This window comes from Lycium barbarum, chromosome 12, assembly GCF_019175385.1.
Source record: "Lycium barbarum isolate Lr01 chromosome 12, ASM1917538v2, whole genome shotgun sequence".
Lineage (NCBI taxonomy): Eukaryota > Viridiplantae > Streptophyta > Magnoliopsida > Solanales > Solanaceae > Lycium > Lycium barbarum.
In genome coordinates, this window is record NC_083348.1 from 101816186 (window position 1) to 101838492 (window position 22307).

The following is a 22307-nucleotide window of genomic DNA, read 5'->3' on the forward strand; positions in this document are numbered from 1 at the left end:
TAATCTAAAGTGTTGGGCCCGTGCACAGCACGGGGCTAGGCCATCTAGTTTACTAAGGGGCATCTGATCTCTTGAAGTTTAATCATATCGAGCATGACATAAATTCAGACTGCTGAACAAGTTTTACTAGCCTTAGCTACGTCAATAAGGAAGGATGAATTAAATCCTAAATAGGCATGATAGTAAGTAATCATTCATTTAAACACCTTCCAGATAGTAGAGATTTTATTATAAAAAACAGGATGATTCTTGGCAGAGTTGTTCTATTAGGCATGATGAGGTTTAGATTTTAGGACCATTAGTTCAAACATGATGTCCAGATGGTTAAATTGTCCTAAAGGCATTGTATCTAACAGAGAGTGCCTGTTAGCTACACAAAAAGCAGACATCGCAAAGGAAGGGAGGAGACTAATTTCTGTGCTTTCAACATTCATACAGCATAGAGGTCTAAAGGCAAACTAATCTAGTTTCCACAACTAAATTTCAACCTCAATCCAAATCATGATTTCTAAGTTCATGTTCAAACGTCTACTTATATTGTCCATTAGACATAAGTCCTTATTGTAATGTAAGCATAAGTTAATTTATCTATGAGACAGAAGTTCGTAACATTTGAATAAGTTATAAAGATTGAAACTAGTGTTACGTGTTGCCTATTAGACAATATTTTTTCAGTTGTATTGATAGATTGCTTGCTTTAAAAAAAAAAAAAAAAATCATGATCAAGTTCGATTGCATTTTTTTTTCAATAACTAATTTAATAACATACATATCCAGTTAAAAAGGTGAATACTTTTTAGTGAATTTTATAAAGTGGAGGAAAAAGTTGTGAACAATACAATAACTTGTAATATGCGTTTATATTAAAGAATAATATTTATTCTTCTACCTATGAACATTGAAACTATTTCTCCGTATCGTTCCAGTTTATTGAATGTCCATGAAGGGACATTACAGAATTCATTTCTCCAATTCCTTTCAATTGGGTGTTGCTAATGTATTTTTATAAAAATGAAAACAACTAGGCAAGCCCGAAGTTTCTAGAAAGAAATATTAGCAGAATGATAGAAACTCCTTCGTCCCTTTGATGGATGGCAAATTGCTAACGGAAACTTGAAAAAGAAAAATTAAAAGAAAAAAGAGAGACAAAGATGAATAAATTGGATTTGTTAAAATTGAAAGTGGAGTTACACCTTCATCCTTGCAAGTTGCATCAATGGTAAATTGGAAAACTCAAAAAAAAAAAAAAAAAAAAAAAAGGAGAAAAAAAAAATGAACAAGAAGAACTTATGAACAAAAATACATGGTGGAGGTAGAAGTGTCTTAGTTTATCAAGTGGCTTGTACGAGTTAATAAAATGTACTACTTTTCAACAAAGGGAGCTAAGATTGCCGTGTAGGTTAGCTAATTAAGAAATCACATGTTTGACAGCAGTGCTGAAACTGATACTTAATTCCTCCGTGCCTCTAATAAATTTTGAGTCTGAGAAGATATAATTCGTTAGAATAACATTCTATTGGAAATTCTAAGCTTGAAATTATCAGGAATGCAGTTTACATCCACGGTCAAAACTCATTTGCTTGCTGACAAGAAGTATATACATCCATTTGAAGTGACATGTTAACCAATTCAGTGTTAGTTTCATATCCAAGAAGTGCAGTCGCTTCTATCTAGCCATATGCCTACTAGATAATTCAAGCATGAATACTGATGTGAAAAGAAGAAATTGCAGGATTAAAATCAACAGTATATTTTGCAGTCAAGAGATGATGCCTTCCAAAACGGCTACAGCAAACAGTATACAAGCCCAACATCAAACCAGTACCACAGCCAAAACTATCTTTTGCATAGTATCTTCACATGCTCTGTCTTCTTCAATGTGCTTATTCGACACAAAGTATGAACAAATCCCATGTAAAATGAGTCCAACAGTAATATATGTTCAATGAGCAGCAAGCCCAACATGGACATATCGTCTATCCAAACATCCACACATTTAACATCAATACCAGAACCTCCAAAAAGCGAAAAAGAAATCATAATCTTGCTTGATTTTATCTCCCAACTCAAGGTACATGCCTCCAGAAAAACTGAATTTATTCAATCATGAAGAACAGATTTGGCAACCCATCAAGAGAACGTTAAGAAGATGAGTCAGAATGAGAATCAGGACAAACTGACTCAAACCAGGTCAGAAAAAATTCTATCATCCACTATATTTGCAATTGTTCCTATGTGTTATAAAATTCTGTTTGTTAATCAAGAAACTGGGACTGTAGAAGGTTTATCTTGGAGGGAAATTACCGTCTCAAAAGCTCCCACCAAAGCTTTAACCTTGCTCTTCCTGGTTTCAACAAGCTTACTCGCCGTCTCTTCAATCACATTATTCAACAAACCCTGCACATCTTTCTTTTCCTGCACATCCTGATGCCTCAAAACAATTCTTCCAGAGTTATGGATTGTACTACTTTTGTCGCCATCAACTCCTTTCTTTTTAAAGATTCTCCTTCTCATATTGCTGTCCTGGCTTTCCCCCATATGTCGTCCCCATCTAAATGTCAGCCTCCTAGGGCTGCTGGTTTCTTGCTGGAGATCAACTACCTTACCCCTCCTGAATTTCAGTTTCACCACTGAAGGATTGTAATCATTAGAAACACCTGCCTTGCCTTTTTTCAATGTCTTTTTCGGATTTTTCCCAACAGTTTCTGCTTCTGCTGTGCGTAATAGCCTTTTGCTGCTAGAGTTGTATTTACCTGATGCACTGTCTGCAGACTTAACTTTTTTATCTTCTTCATTAGACAGCAAACGAGATCGTGACTGGGAGGTAGACTTCAGTGATGCTTTCACCTTGATAATATGCAAGGTTTTCTCAGGAACCTTTTCAAGGTTCATTTTGTTGGTTCCATCTTTCTGCATCTTGTTCTGGTCCTTCAGAGGAGCCAGCAGTTTTAAGCTTTTATTGTTTCTTGCTCTCAAGCCTAAAGGTTCAACAGAGGAAGATTTTGGAGAACATGAAAGAGTTGGAGTCTTCAAAGACTTCTTTGCAGATGCTTTAGACACAATTACTTGTTTTCTAGAATTAACATCAATGTCTTTTCTGCCTCCTGCATCTACACCTCGTAAGATCTTGGATGAAGATTTTACCATTTTAAGCTTTATCTGCCCAACAGGAGAATGCTTTGCCAAAACATCTTTCATTTTCCTTTCTGTCTTTGGCATCTTGTCACCTGAGGAATCCGATTGCGGAGAGTGAACACTCTTTGGAGGCAGCGGTGCCTTCTTCTTTATTATATCAGAGGGTTCAAGAGAGTGAACCTTGCGAGAAGGCCTTTGACCGACCACATTCAACTTCTTTCCCTGTCCTACCATACTCCCTGGAGGAGCAGATGGCTTTTGATTGACCAGAGTCACTTTCTTTCCCTCTCCTAGCATACTCCCCGGAGGAGTAGGAAGCTTTTGCTCAACCACAGTCACCTTTTCTTCCTCTCCTAGCATACCCTCCAGAGAAGCTGAAGGTTTTTGCTCAACCGCAGTCACTTTCTTTTCCTCTTCCAGCATACTCTCCGGAAGAGAGGAAAGATTTTGATTGACCACAGACACCTCATCTACCCCTCTCTGCTGCATGCTTCCTGGAGGAGAAGAAGGCTTTTGCTCAACCACAGCCACCTTCTTTTCATCTTCAAGTAAACTCTCCTGAGGTGCTGAAGGCTTTTCATTGACCACATTCATCTTCTTTCCCTCTTCCAGCACACTCCCTGGAGGAGTGGAAGGCTTTTGCTTGACCAAAGTCCCCTTCTTTGCCTCTCCAAGGGTACTCACTGAAGTAGTGGAAACCGTTTGCTTGACCACGGTCCTCTTCTTTGCCTCTCCCAGCATACTCCCTGGAGGAGTGAAAGACTTTTGCTCAACTCCATTCACCTTCTTTTTCTCTCCCATCACACTTCCTGCAGCATTGGAAGCCTTTTGCTTGATCACAGTCCCCTTCTTTTCCTCTCCCACCAAGGTCCTTGCAGGGCTCTTCTCATCAGCAGGAAGTTTGTTCTTTCTTTTTGACATAGGATGCCATGGCTTTGCTTCCGAGGTGTGTTTCCTGCCATATTTACAGAAGTCATGGCAAGAACCAGTGGAAGCTCTCAGATAATGAGGAAGAACATCTTGTCCGCTGTCAGGAGAATTCAACTTCCCAGTGGATTGCCTTCTTGTATTGCCTCCACTGTAAGATGAAGTAGAGGAGGAGTTGCGATAGCAGGGAAGAACCTTGTGTCCGTTACTCAAAGATCTTGGTTTTCTTGTGCTGATTTTATCTGGCTTACTTCCAGCAGAGTCGCTCTTCACACTAGTTAATGGACTCACTAGTTCATCGGTGTTATCCTCAGCCACAGAGTCATTCTTCACACTAGTTACTGGGCTCACTAGTTCATCAGCGTTATCCTCAGCCATAGAGTCATTCTTCACACTAGTTACTGGACTCGCAAGTTCATCGGTGTTATCCTCAGTCATGGAGTCATTCTTCACACTAGTTACTGGACTCACTAGTTCATCGGTGTTATCCTCAGCCATCAAGATTCAAATTCCAAAATCCTGGAACCATGAACATATGAACATGAAGCAAATTATCCATTAGGTCAGCAGTATGAAAGGCGTGAACTACACAAAAGTTAAACCCCCAATTAAGAGCAGAAAGAATTGCTTCAAACATCCTAAGCATTGGATTCCCTCAAACTATTATTATTTGGATAATTCGGAATAGGAAGTCAATGAACTAAACATTACTTAATGCTCCTTTGAGATCCCAGGCTTCTAGGATATATTCTAGTGTCCCCAAAAATGTACACAACCAAAAACTCTCTGCTAAACTTGAGTCTGCAATTGCTAAATGATTGTTAAAAAACAAATTTATGGGGCCATTAGCCATGCCCTATTGAAATTATAAGTTACAATTTCTTGCTTGGTTCAGCTAGGAAGGAGAGAAATAAATGAAAAGATCAAACATGAATATAGGGCTTTTCAAGTTCCAAAATATGGTTCATCGCAAACAGAAACAAGACGAGAAACTTATATCTTCCCTCTCTAATATTCTCTATTTCGAATCGAGGAAAGGCCCCAAGAAGCCAGGAAGCACGAAGGTACCTGCAGTTATCAGTCTACTTGTTTTCTGGATCTTGACGATAATTTTTTTCTTTGTTTTGAAAAAAGAAAAGCTCGGAAATCTTTATCAAAAATATTAGGTGTAGTCCATGTCTAAGCAAAGCTATTGAGAAGACAAACACATCCCACCAAGAATTAATGTACTACCTAATTATGAAACACACACTGCCAAGCAAAAGTCCCTAACACTCGACTAAAATCATCGGTAAGATCTAAAGAGATAAATTAATTCAGTATATAATTTCATACAAAAAGTATTCAAAAAAGAAAACAAAAAACATCTCTAGTAATGATTGATTGATCTTTAGTAAAAAAAACAGAGCATCCCTAATTTTGTCAATCAATCAAGATATCAGAAATCCATGCAGTTACAGTATTCTTTCGAGTCGAGGGTCTATCGGAAACAGCCTCCCTACCCCACAAAGGTGAGGGTAAGGTCTGCGTACATCCTACCATCCCCAGACCCCACTCAGGGAATACAAATACACTGGCTATGACGTTGTTGTATGCAGTTACAGTATCAGCCATTGTCCGATTTGGCTTATTGGAAATTGGAAGTTCACAAAATAACAAACAAACAAACAAAAAAAGGAAGATTAAACTACCTCTTGGGAATACCGACACGCAGCAAAAGAGAAAGCTATTGAACAGAGCTGAATTTACCAATCCCAATCCGCGAATCCAATATAAAAAAACCCTAGTGAATCACAAAATCGAAAAGGGACTATTAAAAGGTGGCTATAATAACTGAAGAACGAAGCGAAACTGAAGAAATACGCGGTTTTGCCGATTAAATAATTGTTCAAGTTCGAAGCTTAATCTCGAAGCCAAGTAAAAGAGTATAATAAACAAATAACAGAAAGATAGATCGAAAATACCGAGCAGTAGCGATCGTGCAAGCAACGTTTCTTCTGGAATTTTCTTCTCATTCAATTAGCGTGGATTTTTTTTTGTTACAAGAAGCGTGTTAAAGCACTGTTTGTTTGCTTTTAGGCTTTTAATGTGAACCGTGAAGGGGCCAAAAACAAAAACGTTGAAATCATGACCTACCCGGAAAAGGAAAAGAATAATAAAACTCCTCTTCTCAATATCCACGTAATATCCCATCCCAAAAGTAGAAAGTCCAATTGAATAAAGTTTGCATTAGAATTTTCAGTGTATGATTTCTGAATTTTCTTAAAAAATACCTTATCCAAAATTGAAAAAATTATTAACATATATATCACTAAATTATTTTTTCACACGAAAAATATGATCTGGTCCAAAATACTGAATTTTAATAAACTTATAAGCCGAATTGTAGCAAAACCCTATAATATTGTGGTTCAACTTATATTATTTTGATCATTCATCATTCTATAGATCAATGAAATAAGTAAAAGATCGCCTTTTAAATCCAATAGGGTAAGAGTATAGATGTCGAGTTAGGATGAATAAAGGTTCGGCGGACCATCACTGCATGGAATATTAGAGTTCAAATACAATGAAGATAACTTTTGGTATGTAATTGTCACATTAAAATTATCCTATATTTATATAATATTATAAGAATTAATAGGTATTTGACAAAATAGTTAGAATTTATGCAAAATTACTCAAACACCATTGTTATTAAGAAAAACGAAGTTTGATATTTGGCTTAAAATTTGGAGTAGCTAAAAATTAAGCCATATCAAGGGACAAATAGTTCATCACCTGTGAGCTTTGAATTGGACCAATTAAGGCCATTGCCAAGTGCTTAGCTGTCTAAATTATACGAGGTCACAATTCAATTCCCATTTTCTTTCTTTTTGTTTGTTCTACTTCGTGTATTTTCTTTGTTATTAGTTAGACCCTAGTTGAACTGTTAGGACAAAATTAGGAGGTCCCGATCTTGTTTGACGATTCTTCTTCATTATCTGGCAAAGCATCTCTCCAATATACCAACTTAAAAAATCATAGAATAAAACATTTTTAAGTAGTAGTATTTAAGTACCTCATCCACTCTAAAATCACGACGAAAATAGTTTATTTTGTGCCACACATAACTGTTCCTATTTACAGTGTGAGGCAGTAAGAGTTGTATTATATGTTTGACTAGTGAAATTTGTGGAACACAAAATCTTTGAATTCACATAGTAATTTTTTTTTACTAAGGTTATTGTAATGTCCGGTATTGTGAAATTCAAAGAAAGTCATATTGATTGGTGTGCCAAATTTAACCAACCCACCCCCCTCTCTGCACAAATGTCCAAAGTCAATCCAGCGAACGATTCTCTACCTTACTTGGCTGTTGGAATAACCCCTATTAAAATGAAGGAAATGAAAAAAAAAAAGAAAAAAAAAAAGAGGGTAAAGTATTTTTAAATAATGTAATATTATATTTGTCCTCATATGCATCCCAAAGATTTTTATTCAGTATCTTAATCGCAGATTTACTAATTTAGATCTAAAACAAAGTCATACCGTGTTTGATTAAACATGACCACATGTGATAAAATAATATTCTGATCCAAAACATAATAGTAGTTTTTAGAAAAATCAAAAAGAAAAGAAAAGAAAAAGAAGATCTCTCATTCATACTTTCTTTCTTCTAAGTACTACTTAATAGTACACTTCTTTTTTGGAGTTATGTTTTCTTTTTGGAGGTATGTACCTAGTAATTAACTTCTTTTATCATATCCCATCTAATTAATGAAGAACTATTTAATTTAAGATGCTTATTTAATTTGCGAATTACAAAAGTCGCAGCCAAAGAAAGCTTTAAAGGGATGATTAAACGTCAGTTTCATAAATAAAAGATAACACTAAAATAAAAAAACTTGTATGGCATGAATATGGAAAGCAGTACAAATTTTATATAATAATTTTATTGTTAAATATGTTTAATAATTTTAAAAAAGTATCATATAAAAACCAAAATTGAAAATCCTTCGCTAAGTTGTAATAATTGACTAAGAAGAAAAAACTGGGCCATGGTATGGCACCTTCTTGGAAATTTCGAACAAGAGATTAATCATTCTCTCTCATTAATGACGACGAAGTTAGAATTTTAAATTTATGAATTTTTTATTATCAAAAATTAGCTTACTGAATTCTTAATAAATTATTTATACTATATATTAGATGAATTATTTAACACAAATACAAAATTTAATTTAAAACTACTGAATTCTACCAACTCAGTAAGCAAAACTGTAACTTTGCCCTGTCACTCATCCCACTCACCAAAGTTGGGGGGTGGGATGGGGGGAGGTTGTGACTCCTTGGATTCCCTTTGGCCTTGGCCAACATATAAAGGTATATACTCTTAAGTCTTGTTTTTATAAGCTTTGCTTTCATAGTTGAGATCTCTAATCACGTTTATTTTCCAACCCACTGACAAAAGCAATGTGGGGAAAAGTCTCAAGGCCTCAAAGGGCCACCTGAACATCATTTTCTATATAACTTCTTTCTTTTCTCTAATTTTCTCAGCAAACTATTACCTGAGTTGGTGCTGGGGTTTTAGCGAGGGACAGTTCAACTCACTGGCCCCCTGAACTCTCTCTTTCCTAGTCATATTATTATCATCCTTTTATTGGATAAATTCACTAGTCGACTAATTAAAATTCGTGTTGCCTAGAGTACAGTAAAAACAAATTCCACTGATACAACTTGTGAACTCGATCTCAATACTTAAATCATAAAGCTATCATTCTTCCAAGCTATCTGCGAACCTAAAAAAATGATTAATTTCCTTTATTGAGCGCACATATAGCCTTTGTTTTTTCAATTGCTAGACCCACAATGAGCACTCTCAATTAGTGCTACCCCCTTCTTTGGCAAAGACAACATTATGTCTATTAAGGAGCAGAAAATTGTTGAATGATCTCAACCTAAATAGACAAAAAATTAACAGCCACCCTCTACGCTGTACTACTCACATTCAACAGCCATCAGGTCCCATGTTATTATAATTTTTTTCATTGATAAGGATATGAATTGATAGTTTGCTAGTTCATCCTTAAAATAATTGTAAATTGCACCATATAAAACCATACTATTTCGTCTGAAACTGAATGAATTATTTGGATGGCCAATAAGGTCTATCTAAAAAATAAAAATAAATAAGGTCCTTTCCCTAGAAACAGGAAGAGGGCCAGAATAATGTTGTTACGTGTTAGGATAACAGTGTTAAATGGGTGGATTCGAATAAATTTTGATGGGTGAAATCAGCGAAGGGTCTTCTCAAAAGCTTGAAGAAAACAATATAATGGATTATAGCCAACAAAACTCAAACTAATTTTTTAATTGTTTGCTGTTTTCTAATAATTTATTTAACTACTAAAGTAAAGTAATAACCTTTTTCTTTATTAAGGATATCTAGCATACCAAATAAAAGAAAAAGTTAAACATCTTGCCATGTTTTATATGAGTCAATTTACAGTAAATACCTAGCCAAATCAGTTTGATTGAATTGTGTCCAATTGACTCTCCATGAGTATATACACAGTCAAACCTGTCCAAACTTGAATAAATTTAATAAATTATTCCAAAAAAAAAAAAAAAAAAACTCAAGTGACAAGTTTACGTGCCAACTCTATGATCTTGGTGCCCCAACACCTGAGCCTCTAGAAAATTGGCCAATGAATATTGTGCTCATACGCAAATGCAGGCAAAACTTTCCACATGCTGCAAGAAGAAAATGAACTTGTAAACGACCATTTTAACTATGCTCACAAGAGTATATAAACTAATAATTGCATAACAACACCATTACACTAAGTCTAGTAAATGATTTATGTTGGTGGTGATTGGTAATTTTGGATAGTGATGGAAGAAGAATGGTTATTGTGGTGAGTTAGCATGCTATGCTAGGTGACTAAAATGGAAGGAGTTACGGAGGAGGGATAAATTTGAATCACTTGTATAAAGTTAGATGCATATATAGACCAAAAGTATAATAGAGGACAATATTAAACATTTTTCACTAGTAAGGGGTCAAATATGACACTTTTGCCACAGATAAATTATTTCCCCTCTTTATAAGGTAGTACCGTAGTAACAATGTGCGTCTAACTTGCCGCCAAAGTTTAAACAAACTTAAGTGACCAAAACCTAAACAGATAGCTTAAAATTTGAACCCTAAATTCTCATCTAAAAATATAGAGATTTTCTGGGTAAAAATCTCTTCCTGTAACAAATTAATTGTTGAATTTGGGATAATGAAAGTTCATTCCTTTTTGTGTTTTATTTGCAATATTTTATCCTTTTTTTCCTGTTGTCAGGAGGAGTGATTTTGCTATTGCTTAAAGTGGGAGGAATTGCTCTTTCGATGAATTATTTCGGGAAAAGACCGACAAGTAAAAAAAAAAAAAAAGCTTTAGCAGATCAGGTATATGTGCAAAATCTGATTTTGATGATTTTAATGGTATCTTACAAAAGCAAATTGGCAAGATTACAGACAAGCTATAGTAATCTCAGATTTCTTTTTGTCGGGTTTGAGTATTTGCTACCTGTTTACGAAGAAAAAGAGAAAGCATTAACGGGATATGTGCAAAATCTGACTTTGATGATGTCTCATATGTTTAACAGTTTAAGTTTTCGCTTTCGGTTTCGAAATTGCTATTCCAATTTGTTGTGGTTTTTTTATGCTACTCACCGATTTTATTTAGTAGGTTAATCAATAATTGCATCTGATTGAGATTGAATTACTTTTGGATGTATATTGAATTCCTTAAGAATTCTAGAAGAATTTAACTCGTGCAGACGGTTGATATTAGTTACTTTGATTTTTATAAACGTTATATCCGAAAAAGTTGTACTTTGTTCTTTCAATAATTTCATCATAACATTTTACTCTTGCACTTCTTTCAAACCTGTCCTGAAAAATGATTTTCTCAAGCCGAGGGTCTATCGGAAACGGCTCCTCTAGCTAGAAGTAAGCTCTGCGTACATCTCACCTTCCCCAGACCTCATTCTTGGAACTATATTGGGTGTGTTATTGTTGTTGTTGTTTTATCCGAAAAAGTGATCTCAATATAATTTTGATCTCAATTTAATTTACTTTTATTTTGATGGCGCTAATTCTTGAATATCCAGGTTGTAGCACCGTAGAATTTGCTCTCTGGTCTATCTATCATCGATCACGTTTTATGTTTTCGACTATTTCAATACTGCGACAAATTGTTAGGACTACATCAATATAGTAGAAATAACCGTGATATACCTATGAGCTTGTGTTTGAAACGATACTGATAGCTCAATTTGCGGACTATATAACTACAATTGGAACGATATTAGAAAAGTTGCATCACGTCTTAATTATTTTAGTTACTCTAATATTTTGGATTGTTGCTATCACTTTTTGTAAGATGGAAATAAGTGAATCATATATGACTATACTTCACGAATTATTATACTACTACTTGAGATCATTTAGTTTTCGGTTGTGAATTCACCTTATACAAGATTTTTTTTTTCCAGGAAAATTTATGTCTCGCACTTCCCATGATGCATCCATCAAGCAATCCAAGCAAATTCCTGGCACCAGCCGAAGGAGACATGCAGCAACGCCCATGCTTTCGAGTTAGGTCAGAGCAGGACTTCTCCAATACGTCGCTTGGATTCTCGGCACCTGCCGGAGGAAACATGCAGCAATAATGCCCATGCTTTCGAGTTAGTTCGGCGCGAGACTTCTCCAATCTGTCGCTTCTACAACTGAGTGATTCCCCTTATACTATCTACCTCGAGCCCGATAATGCTGATATTTTTAACAAGTTAAGTCGATTTAGGAGAGATTATCCCAACCTGGTCGTACTTCCCCGAGTAGGCACGAAGTAGCTACAACCAACCCCCTAACAAGCATAATACGAGTAATTGGCTCTCTAACAAGATTAATGGGAAGAATCGACTTTCTAGAAATATTAATAGGAGGAATCCCTAATATAATATTGAGTTTGGCAATTTTAAAGTGGGTTAACAATGAAGCACGAATATGCTTGAACATAGGTTGTTCGAGTCACCGGAGAAGGCAGTGAAGCTCAAAAGAGAAGAAAACAAAGTGAAAAGGGATTGAGCCCTATTTTTTATGATAAATGGGCTACAACTTGTCTTTATACAACGGAGCACGAATAAACTTAGACACTGATTTACTTAGTATTAGGAGTTTGTTTAGGTGAGTCAGTCGTTTGTGCTTGGTTTATGAATTTGTTCAGGATGTGTGCTGAACCATGGGATAATGAAACATATTAGAATGTTTGTTTTTGGCAATTTGAATTGTAGTCTAATGCTCAAAGCTATGAAGTATATTAGTCGTTTGTATGTGCTGAACTATGGTATATTGAAACATGTTTGTTTTTGGCAATTTGAGTTTTAGTCTAATTTTCAAAGCTAAGGAGTATACCATTTCCAAAGCTATGGAGTATATCAGATTCAAACATAAGTATTTTGATATCTCCTCCTCCATTTCCACCGACGTACTCTTTTTGATTCCCTTAAATATCATATGCCCCGGATCCCGCTCATAGCCGGAGCTTAGTGCATCGGGCTGCCCTTTCTTTTTTTTATTTTTTTTTTATTTTATGAATTGCCTTGTTTACTATATCAGTGAACTTGGTCTCTACTGCCAAGAAGAGATTCTGTATAACAAGGTTGAAGGGTCAATTTCCTTCCTAAAAAGAAAAACAAAATACATGGTCCACACATGTACAAACCTTAATCATATCAAACATAATTTAATTTGCAACCTTGAATTTTTTATTTTTTTTTTGGGTAAATAAAGAAACTTTTAGTACCAAACTTAGAAACATGTACAGTCAAAAGGAAGTGTGTATTGGAAAAACAGAGGTCCCAACCCACAGTTGAGGCTAAATATCAAACAAATAACACTATTGAATATCCCTATTATAATTCCGTAGCTGATAGTAGTTAATACTTCTCCAGCCACTTTGTTATGTTTACCTTATGAGCACCTCTACAATGGATTTCCTGTACAAGTGACAAGTTTACGAGCGAACTCTATTTAGACAGGTGGTGATGATACATACAATAAAGTTGTGACTAAAATGGACGGGGTTAACGGAAGAAATGCAAGCTTGAGCCACTTTTATGACATTAGGGGCATATACAAGCTAATAATATGGGAGTAACAGAGAGAAATATTAAACTTTTTCTAATAGTAGAGGGGCAAATATGACCTTTTGACCAAAGAAGAATGATTTGCTCCTTTCTTATAAAGCAGTAACTATGTGCGTCTAACTTGCCGCCAAAGTTTAAACAAACTTTGTGACCAAACCTTCTGTCTACTACATATTTTTTTATATATTTCTGGCAATGACTGATTTGAGAAGAAAATCTTTTAACAGTGATATTTGATAGCTAAGTGCCACATAAGTTTAGTTAGCAAAGTGCAAGTCTTCAAGATTTTGCATAACATTAGAGAACTATTTGTTATTTTTCTTTCATTATAACTAGGGGACATCTTTCTTTTGTTTGGCATAACTAGGATGTTATGCCTTGCTGTGTAGTAGAAAAGGTCTAACCGTGCCTATAACTGAACGAAACACTTACTCTAACTGATTTCCATGAAGCTACTTTTGTTATCCAAAACATAATGAACAGTACTAAGTTTATTTCTTAGGGGTCGTTTGGTTGGAAACAAGTTATCCCAAGATAACTTATCCTGAGATTAGTTATTTCATCCTTCCACAGGGATAAAATTACACTACAATCCCGGGATAACTAATCTCGGGATTAGTTATACAACTATTTTATCCCGACCAAACATGGGATAAATTCATCTAAAATATAATCCTGGGATTATTTATCCTTATCCCTTGTACCAAACGAGCCCTAGTGTCCAGTTACAGTCAAACCTCTTTATAATTGCCATACGTTATAACGGCCTAATTTTCTCCAGAACTGATTTTTTATGTTATATTTTACTTCTCCATAACAGCATTCTGCCTATAACAGCAATGACATTCATTATAGCAGTACACTCTTCGTAAAATTACCTCTCTATAACAGTCACACTCAAATATTGTGTAATAATATTTTATAAGAAATATATTATCTATAAAATAAAATATTAAAATATTTATGATAATCATCATTAATGTCATGTACATAGTAAATTTCAAGTATGAATATCTAAAAATCTTCAATTATAGTATTAAGCTCTTAGACAGCCTTCATGGGAAAGCTATTAAATTCCCTTTTGCTGAAAATTTGAACAAAAATCTTTGTCAGTTCAAACGTTATATTATTACTAAGAGGATGGAATTTATGGAACAATCTACAATTTAGAATTCTTACATTAAACTTGAAAATTTAAATTTTCAGTTAATTTTAAATGCATATGTTCCTTAGATTTTAATTCTTTATCGGGATGGTATAACTAGTTATGGATTTCTTAATAATTTATTAGTCGTTTCAATTTTTAATTAATGAAATATGAAAATCAATTGGGATTTTAAAATTAACAAGTTTTTTTGGTTTCGTTTATACTAGCATAAAAAGTAAAAAAATAATAATATTTTTTGCGTACTTTTGTTTATAACAGCTAAATGAAATCTAAACATCAAATACTAGTATACATACATAGCAGCACCTCACTATAGCAGCTATGAAATTTTGAGACAAATACTGTCATTATAGAGAGGTTTGACAGCATATGCTTGTATTGCAGCTTGCTTAATAATATATAAGTCATAATTGTATTCAATTAGCAGTATATATGTTGATCTCATCCTCGTTGTGATCTCATCAACGGCGGACATTAAGACAAACAGCAAGAGGAAGTGGCATAAGGGCTCCTTTAAATCCTACATATCACACTGAGCTAAAAGAAGTGAGATTCGGTGGAGTTCATGGAATAAAAGAAGAGATTGAATTTGCTAGTTACATTCTGAGAAGTGCAATGCTACTCCAGCAGATGTTTCTCAGCCAACACTTAATCAGCCCATATTATAGTATTTATTCTGGTTATGATATATGGAAGGAAAGAGAAAGAGAACGTATCTCAATCCAACGACAACTACATGGCAAAGCTCTCTAGTAATGCTGTGGTGATCATCCAATAGGTTCTTGTACAAACACTATATCAACTCTCTATTGTCATTAGTGGTTGTAGAGGTAATGGAAGCACCTATTTATTTGTTATTATTACTAAAGAAAGGCTATACTTTTTGGGCTTTTTCGTCAATGGTAGCAGGCTCATGCTTTAGTGAAGAGCCATAGTGTGCTTGTGAAAGAATTGCCGTTCTGGTTGCAATGTGCTAGTTTTTTTAAGACTTCTTGTGTTACTATTCTAACTTTTTGGGAGCAGGAAGAAAAGGGACCAGTGGTTGTAACTTGTAAGTTTCCGCCTACATCCGTAAGACTGATACCTGGATAACCATGTTGGATAGTCCTACTTGCACCAGATATTTATACCAAATCAATAAATACAAAATGTTTTTTTCATGCATATTTATAACTTACCTCAACACTACAAAGATTACAACATACTCAACCATAAACACAAAGAGAAGAATCTGTCGCACCACCTTGCAAATCAAAGGCTTGTGGTTGCTTGTAAATCATCTACTTCTAATATTGATCAACACCATTGAGCCACCGCATTTCCATGACTATCAGCTAAACTGAATGGGTAATGCAGTAGATCCTGCAATGGCTCCCAATGTCAAAATCAAAGGCAAGAAAGGACCATGCAACTAGGTTTTCTATACAAAGATGAGATACATAACAAAGAGAAACTGAGGACAACTCAGACATCCATTTGAGCATACATACAAAAGAACAGGCACCGATCTTCAGACAGTAGTTCCCAAATGATGATACAGATACTATGGAAATACAGCTAGTCTCCTTATCAAAATGTATTAACATAATTAGAACCAATTTGTTTCCGACATTGGAGAATGGTTGCTATGGAGAAAACAAATTACAACCTGACAATTGCCATATGGCATACCCAAACACAGATATGAGATAATTTTTTGCTAAAATGACTTGAAACATTTCTCCCTCTCACACCATGAAAGAATTTACAATGAGCACTGATGCCAGAAATGTCGTCAAATTATGCATTCAATTAAGATGCACTCAACTATGCTGCTTCGTAGCACAATTTTTTGGTCCCACACGATCAAGAACAAAAACAGCATTTCAGGTGACGATTTCTCGAACCAACCAATCCAAACTGGGATATGCAAAGTACAGAATTAGAAAAGATGGGAGAGCAAACACAACGGTGACGAGCATGTACAAGGCCAAGATTGCGGCGCTGGCAGGTATAGCATACATGATGATCAGGAGAAATACGACTACTAGAGGAAACTTGGCTGTCAAATGAACAAAGAAAACAAGAGACTTGCGCAGAGAAGAATGAAGTCTCTCAATAGCAAGAGAACCATTGATGTGATTGTGATCATGGCTCGAGCCTGATGATTCTTGGTGATGAACATACTGTCCCCTTTGTCGGTTAGACTGGCTTGCTGTACTTCCTAGGAACTTTGTACATGATGGCCAGGCTGTCTGATGATGATCCCCACAAGATGAATTATGAGACTTTGTTCTGTCACCGTTCATACTCTCAAGCATCCAGAGAAGAAAGAAGTTCTTACGGGGAAACTTAAGGTTCCCTCTATAAACCAAACGAAGGGATAACATACTGCACCAGGGACAAGCTATAAACAGTGGAAGCTGGAGCGGCAAAGTAGGAAATTTCACAACGGCCCATTGTAGTCCTAGGATGCAGTTTTTACAAAGGGTATGGCCACACCATAGAACATAGGGTACGTTTTCAACAATGTTAAAAGATTCCCAGCATATTGGACACTCAAGTCCCTCCTCCCTGCTGGTTATTGAAGAGGTTTCATCGTCTGATATATCTGCTGAATGCTGAATACGCTTCAGAGAGTCATTCTTTAGCCCTATATTTCCAGCTACACAATTGGATGCAAAGTTCCACATAGTGGTGGTCTAAGGTTGATGTTAAGGTGGGTAATACTCCAAGACTGCCAAAAACACTTCCTGTCAGGTCAAGCCACAAACAAAAAGTACAAGGCAAAGCTACAAAATATTGGAGCCAAAGAAGGGAGCAAAGGGAGCATAAAGACTCAAGTTTACGCAACCCAAACATATCCCTCCTCTTCTTTTCTATTATTGTACCCAGTACCACATGAGATGTTGTGCGATGGACAACAACAGCAGCAGCATACCCAGTGTAATCCCACAAGTGTGGTCTGGTAGGGTAGGATGTACACAGACCTTTACACCTGCCTTTGTGGGGTTAGAGGGGCTGATTCTGATAGACCCTCGGCTCAAAAGAAAAAGAATCCACAGCACGTTGCAAGACAAAAATATGATAGCAAAATAGCAATACAAAGCAAATGATGAACTAAACTAATAATAGAAATACAGAATATGTAGCAATAAGTTCCTAAGAGAATAAAGGGCAGCCCGGTGCACTAAGCTCCCGCTATGCGCGGGGTCCGGGGAAGGGCCGGACCACAAGGGTCTATTGTACGCAGCCTTACCTTGCATTTCTGCAAGAGGCTGTTTCCACGGCTCGAACCCGTGACCTAAGAGAATATGGAAGCTAATTTGCTGTCACATGTTGTATAAAAAAAAGATTAAAAAAGCATATCTGGTCTCAAGCATGGATAAAGGAGAATGATTACAGTAGGTTGAAAAACATCCTAATATATATAAATACTGAATCCCGAAAGGAGTAGACTGGATATAGAGGATTCATTTAACTGATCCTAATAGTTTATGATTGAGGCATAGTTCTTTGATATGATTGATAAGAGAAAGCAATACAACTAGAGGCGCTCCCAGAGAGAAGTAGACTTCTTATCGACTTGGATACCGAGTTCAAATAGTGCTAGCAATTTTTTTCACAATGATCGTGTCTGCCTTCTAGCCGAGCTTGTTTGCACCTCGACAACTCCACTAGATACCTACTACCTCCCACAAGCATAGGTATCAGGCAACTCTCTTCAGTTAAGACGGATGGGAAAAAATCACTTAGTGTTTTGTCTCCACTGAGATTTGAACATGAGACCTCATGACTCTTCTCCGACTTCATTGACCACTATGACATAAATAATTCCCATTTTCCACTCATAGAAGCATTCATTTTAATTTTATTTTTACTTAGCGTCCCATGGGATTGTAAATGGTTTGGTCACAAATTAAAGTCTTCAACGCAATGAAGAAGCACAGATAATAAAAAACCAGTAGCACTATAAGAGTCTCTAGTATACCACAACAGTATTAAAAATTCAATCGATTCCACATTAAACGCTACGATAAGCAAACAACATTAATATTCAGTTGAGCTAATAAAATCAAAATTCAATAGCAGAGAAAGCATAGATAGAAAGTAGCAGATCCAATCCCAGCGCGTATAAATTTAACTAACTAATAGTATATTAAAGGAATGGCGAAATCAATAATAGGACTCACTATCAACATAAATCGGTCATCATGTTAAAGCAGCAATCTCAGCTGAAAATCCAATGTCTTGGGAGCTGGTAAACGGGAAATCGATCTTTAAAAAAAAAAAAAAAAAAACAACAACAACAACAAAAATTAACCAATAGAAACTTGAAAAACAAAAAGATTTAACAACGAGATTTAGCGATTGTTTGTAGCAGAAAGAGGAGAAAAGTTGAGAAAAGATGGAAATGACCTCAACAGCTTCTTCTGGGTGTTGCCTGTTGAAGGAAGCCCTATGGCCCCTACTCACGTTTAAAAATATGGAAACCTCTATTATCTTTATTTGTCTTTTTCTCTCTTACATCTGTGCTCTCTAATTTCATGCCAGCATATCAGATCCAACGTCGTATATGTCTCTTTATTAATAAAATCCATAAAAACTGTGACTCGCTTGATTCGATTAAATTATCTAAACTTAGGCATTTTTGGGTTAAATATATTTCATGGTGAATAAATTTGGACAAAGCGTAAAGTTAATCTATCTACTAGTCCGGCTAATTAAGTTGACAGATAAGAGAATTTGTCAAAATCTTTTTAAAAAAGTAACTTTTGATATGTTAGATATAAAGTCATAGTAAAAATAATATAACAAGCTATAAGAAAATAAAATTTGAATCTAGTTGAACATATTGAGTTATAACTCATTGTTCAACTTCTTTTTAGTCATTTAATTTCAACATAAATAACATTTGGTTGAAGAGGTTTCATCGTCTGAGATATCTGCTGAATGCTGAGTACGCTTCAGAGAGTCATTCTTTAGCCCTATATTTCCAGCTACACAATTGGATGCAAAGTTCCACATAGTGGTGGTCTAAGGTTGATGTTAAGGTGGGTAATACTCCAAGACTGCCAAAAACACTTCCTGTCAGGTCAAGCCATAAACAAAAAGTACAAGGCAAAGCTACAAAATACTGGAGCCAAAGAAGGGAGCAAAGGGAACACAAAGACTCAAGTTTACGCAACCCAAAAATATCCCTCCTCTTCTTTTCTATTATTGTACCCAGTACCACATGAGATATTGTGCGATGTACAACAACAACAGTAGCATACCCAGTGTAATCCCACAAGTGTGGTCTGGGAGGGTAGGATGTACACAGACCTTTACGCCTACCTTTGTGGGGTTAGAGATGCTGATTCTGATAGACTCTCAGCTCAAAAGAAAAAGAATTCATAGCACGTTGCAAGACAAAAATATGACAGCAAAATAGCAATACAAAGCAAATGATGTATTAAAGTAATAATAGAAATACAGAATATGTAGCAATAAGTTCCTAAGAGAATAAGGAAGCTAATTTGTTGTCGCATGTTGTATTAAAAAAAAAAAGATTAAAAAAGCATATCTGGTCTCAAGCATGGATAAAGGAGAATGATTGCAGTAGGTTGAGAAACATCCTAATATATATAAATACTGAATCCCGAAAGGAGTAGACTGGATATAGAGGATTCATTTAACTGATCCTAACTAGTTTATGATTGAGGCATATTTGATATGATTGATAAGAGAAAGCAATACAAATAGTGGCGCTCCCGGAGAGAAGTAGACTTCTTATCGACTTGGATACCGAGTTCAAATAGTGCTAGCAATTTTTTTTACAATGATTGTGTCTGCCTTCTGGCCGAGCTTGTTTGCACCTCGACAATCCCCCTAGATACCTACTACCTCCCACAAGGATAGGTCTAGGGCAACTCTCTTCAGTCAAGACAGATGGAAAAAAAATCACTTAGTGTTTTGTCTCCACTGAGATTTGAACATGAGACCTCATGACTCTTCTCCCACTTCATTGACCACTATGACATAAATAATTCCCATTTTCCACTCATAGAAGCAATTTTCTTTTTTACTGAGCACGCCACATGATTGTAAATGGTTTGGTCACAAATTAAAGTGTTTCAACACAATGAAGAAGTCCAGATAATAAAAAAACCAGTAGCACTATAAGAGTCTCTAGTATACCACAACAGAATATTCGAAATTCAATTAATCCCACATTAAACGCTACGATAAGCAAACAACATTTATATTCAGTTGAGCTAATAAAATCTAAATTCAATAGCAGAGAAAGCATAGATAGAAAGTAGCAGATCCAATCCCAACGCGTATAAATTTAACCAACTAATAGTATTTTAAAGGAATGGCCAAATCAATAATAGGACTCACTCACTATCAACACAAATCGGTCATCATGTTAAAGCAGCAATCTCAGCTGAAAATCCAATGTCTTGGGAGCTCGTAAACGGGAAATCGATCTAAAAACAAAAAGAAGAAGCAAAAATTAAGCAATACAAACTTGAAAAAGAAAAAGATTTAACAACGAGATTTAGCGATTGTAGGTAGCGAGAAAGAGGAGAAAAGACCGAAATGACCTCAAGAGCTTCTTCTGGGTGTTGCCTGTTGCTATGGCCCCTACCCACGTTTGGACACCTCTATTATCTCCTGCTTTCTTTATTTGTCTTTTTCTCTCTTTCATTTGTGCTTCTCTAATTTCAGTATGCCAGATCCAACGTCGTGGATGTGTCTTTATTTTAGTCCATAAATTACTATCAAAACTTAGGTATTTTGGGTTAAATATATTTCATGGTGAATAAATTTGGACAATGCGTAAAGTTAATCTATAAGAGAATTTGTCAAAATCTTTTTTAAAAAGTGACTTTTGATATGTTAGATATAAAGTCATAGTAAAAATAATATAACAAGCTATAAGAAAATAAAATTTGAATATATTTGAACATATTGAGTTATAACTCATTGTTCAACTTCTTTTTAGTCATCTAATTTCAACCTAAATAACATTTTGATGAGTTAATGATCTACTCATTGTGACATTCACATTCAATCCAAATCGTTTATCTGACCCTCCTAATTTTGAACTAATGGTATCTTTTTTAACGATAGTTGTACTTCTACTAAAAGTAAACTTCAATCTTGTTGTAATTAAAAAAAAAAAAAAAACAAGAGATACTACTAACTACGGAATACTAGTACTAAATACCAACTAACGTTGAATTTTAGGCGTTTACCAGTTAAAAAATGCTAGCTTTATGGAACATGAAGCATCGTATGGGCCGTGTAGGTAGGGCACAATTTGAGGAGGACAAATGGGCCGCATAACTAAATCATGGGCCAAGATAAGAGTATAACACACAGAGTTTTGGAGCCCATCATGCACTTGCGGCCTGGAACGCTCAGGTACCCAGATTAACATCTTCTCTGGGTAACTAGATGGCCTATGCCCGTGCTGCGCACGGGCTCAACATTTCGGATTATAGTGTATCTATATAGATGTAGTTGTGTTTAGATAATGATAATATATATATATATATATACACATACTATGTTCAAAATACGATTAATATAACATTGTAGTTTGTGCTCCGTATCTAAAACTTTATTTTATTCGTGTTTGCTACGAAAATTTCTTAATTCTTTTTAAAAGAGAAGATTTGTTTAAAGGAAAACTATTTTCTTCTCTTTGAGATAAAATAATAGCAATATTTAAGCATCAGTTGATACTTTCAATTTTAATTCGATTAATTTAAAAGTGTAAAATACTTATTATTTTTTATCAAATTTTGATTTGGATAATTCTAATTCAAATTATTAAATTAATTTTACATGTTTGAAACGAAACAAAGTAGAAATTAATTTTCTATTTAAACGAAGAAATGCTATTTTTTAATTTTTGGTAAAT

General features: G+C 35.3%; 2 protein-coding genes and 1 long non-coding RNA gene across 12 annotated transcripts; 1 reads left to right on the plus strand and 2 right to left on the minus strand.

Annotated features, from left to right (window-relative positions):
* Positions 1 to 1496: 1496 nt before the first annotated feature.
* On the minus strand, positions 1497 to 6177 carry LOC132625070 (uncharacterized). 3 transcript variants are annotated; one of them, XM_060339846.1, is made up of 3 exons: positions 6027 to 6177; positions 5754 to 5845; positions 1497 to 4581 (listed from the first exon to the last, which is right to left on the minus strand). In XM_060339846.1, exon 3 carries the CDS (start codon positions 4558 to 4560, stop codon positions 2260 to 2262), a length of 2301 nt encoding a protein of 766 aa, XP_060195829.1. In that variant the 5' UTR covers positions 4561 to 4581; positions 5754 to 5845; positions 6027 to 6177; the 3' UTR covers positions 1497 to 2259. The 3 variants fall into 3 exon arrangements, with proteins under 3 accessions (XP_060195829.1, XP_060195831.1, XP_060195830.1); XM_060339848.1 differs by lacking the exon at positions 5754 to 5845 and having other exon boundaries at positions 6027 to 6162; XM_060339847.1 differs by lacking the exon at positions 6027 to 6177 and having other exon boundaries at positions 5754 to 5984.
* Positions 6178 to 9281: 3104 nt separating this feature from the next.
* Positions 9282 to 12429, plus strand: LOC132622574 (uncharacterized). Its single transcript, XR_009575937.1, has 2 exons — positions 9282 to 10501; positions 11593 to 12429. It is a non-coding gene; the product is annotated as an uncharacterized LOC132622574 (long non-coding RNA).
* Positions 12430 to 15536: 3107 nt separating this feature from the next.
* Positions 15537 to 21359, minus strand: LOC132625114 (uncharacterized). Of its 8 annotated transcripts, none has more exons than XR_009576651.1 (5): positions 20983 to 21359; positions 20777 to 20865; positions 18812 to 19464; positions 18586 to 18670; positions 15537 to 15775 (listed from the first exon to the last, which is right to left on the minus strand). XR_009576651.1 is itself a non-coding variant. In XM_060339908.1 (5 exons), exon 5 carries the CDS (start codon positions 17083 to 17085, stop codon positions 16279 to 16281), a length of 807 nt encoding a protein of 268 aa, XP_060195891.1. In that variant the 5' UTR covers positions 17086 to 17129; positions 18586 to 18670; positions 18812 to 19464; positions 20781 to 20865; positions 20983 to 21141; the 3' UTR covers positions 15852 to 16278. The 8 variants fall into 8 exon arrangements, 7 of the variants coding, with proteins under 7 accessions (XP_060195891.1, XP_060195890.1, XP_060195893.1 ...); XM_060339908.1 differs by lacking the exon at positions 15537 to 15775 and adding an exon at positions 15852 to 17129 and having other exon boundaries at positions 20781 to 20865; positions 20983 to 21141; XM_060339907.1 differs by lacking the exon at positions 15537 to 15775 and adding an exon at positions 15852 to 17129 and having other exon boundaries at positions 20983 to 21141.
* Between the last annotated feature and the right edge of the window lie 948 nt (positions 21360 to 22307).

What these genes read in the sequence shown, in the direction of transcription:
- LOC132625070 (XM_060339846.1), bottom strand. Translation starts at nt 4,560, where the DNA reads ATGGCTGAGGATAACACCGATGAACTAGTGAGTCCAGTAACTAGTGTG.
- LOC132625114 (XM_060339913.1), bottom strand. Translation starts at nt 17,085, where the DNA reads ATGTGGAACTTTGCATCCAATTGTGTAGCTGGAAATATAGGGCTAAAG.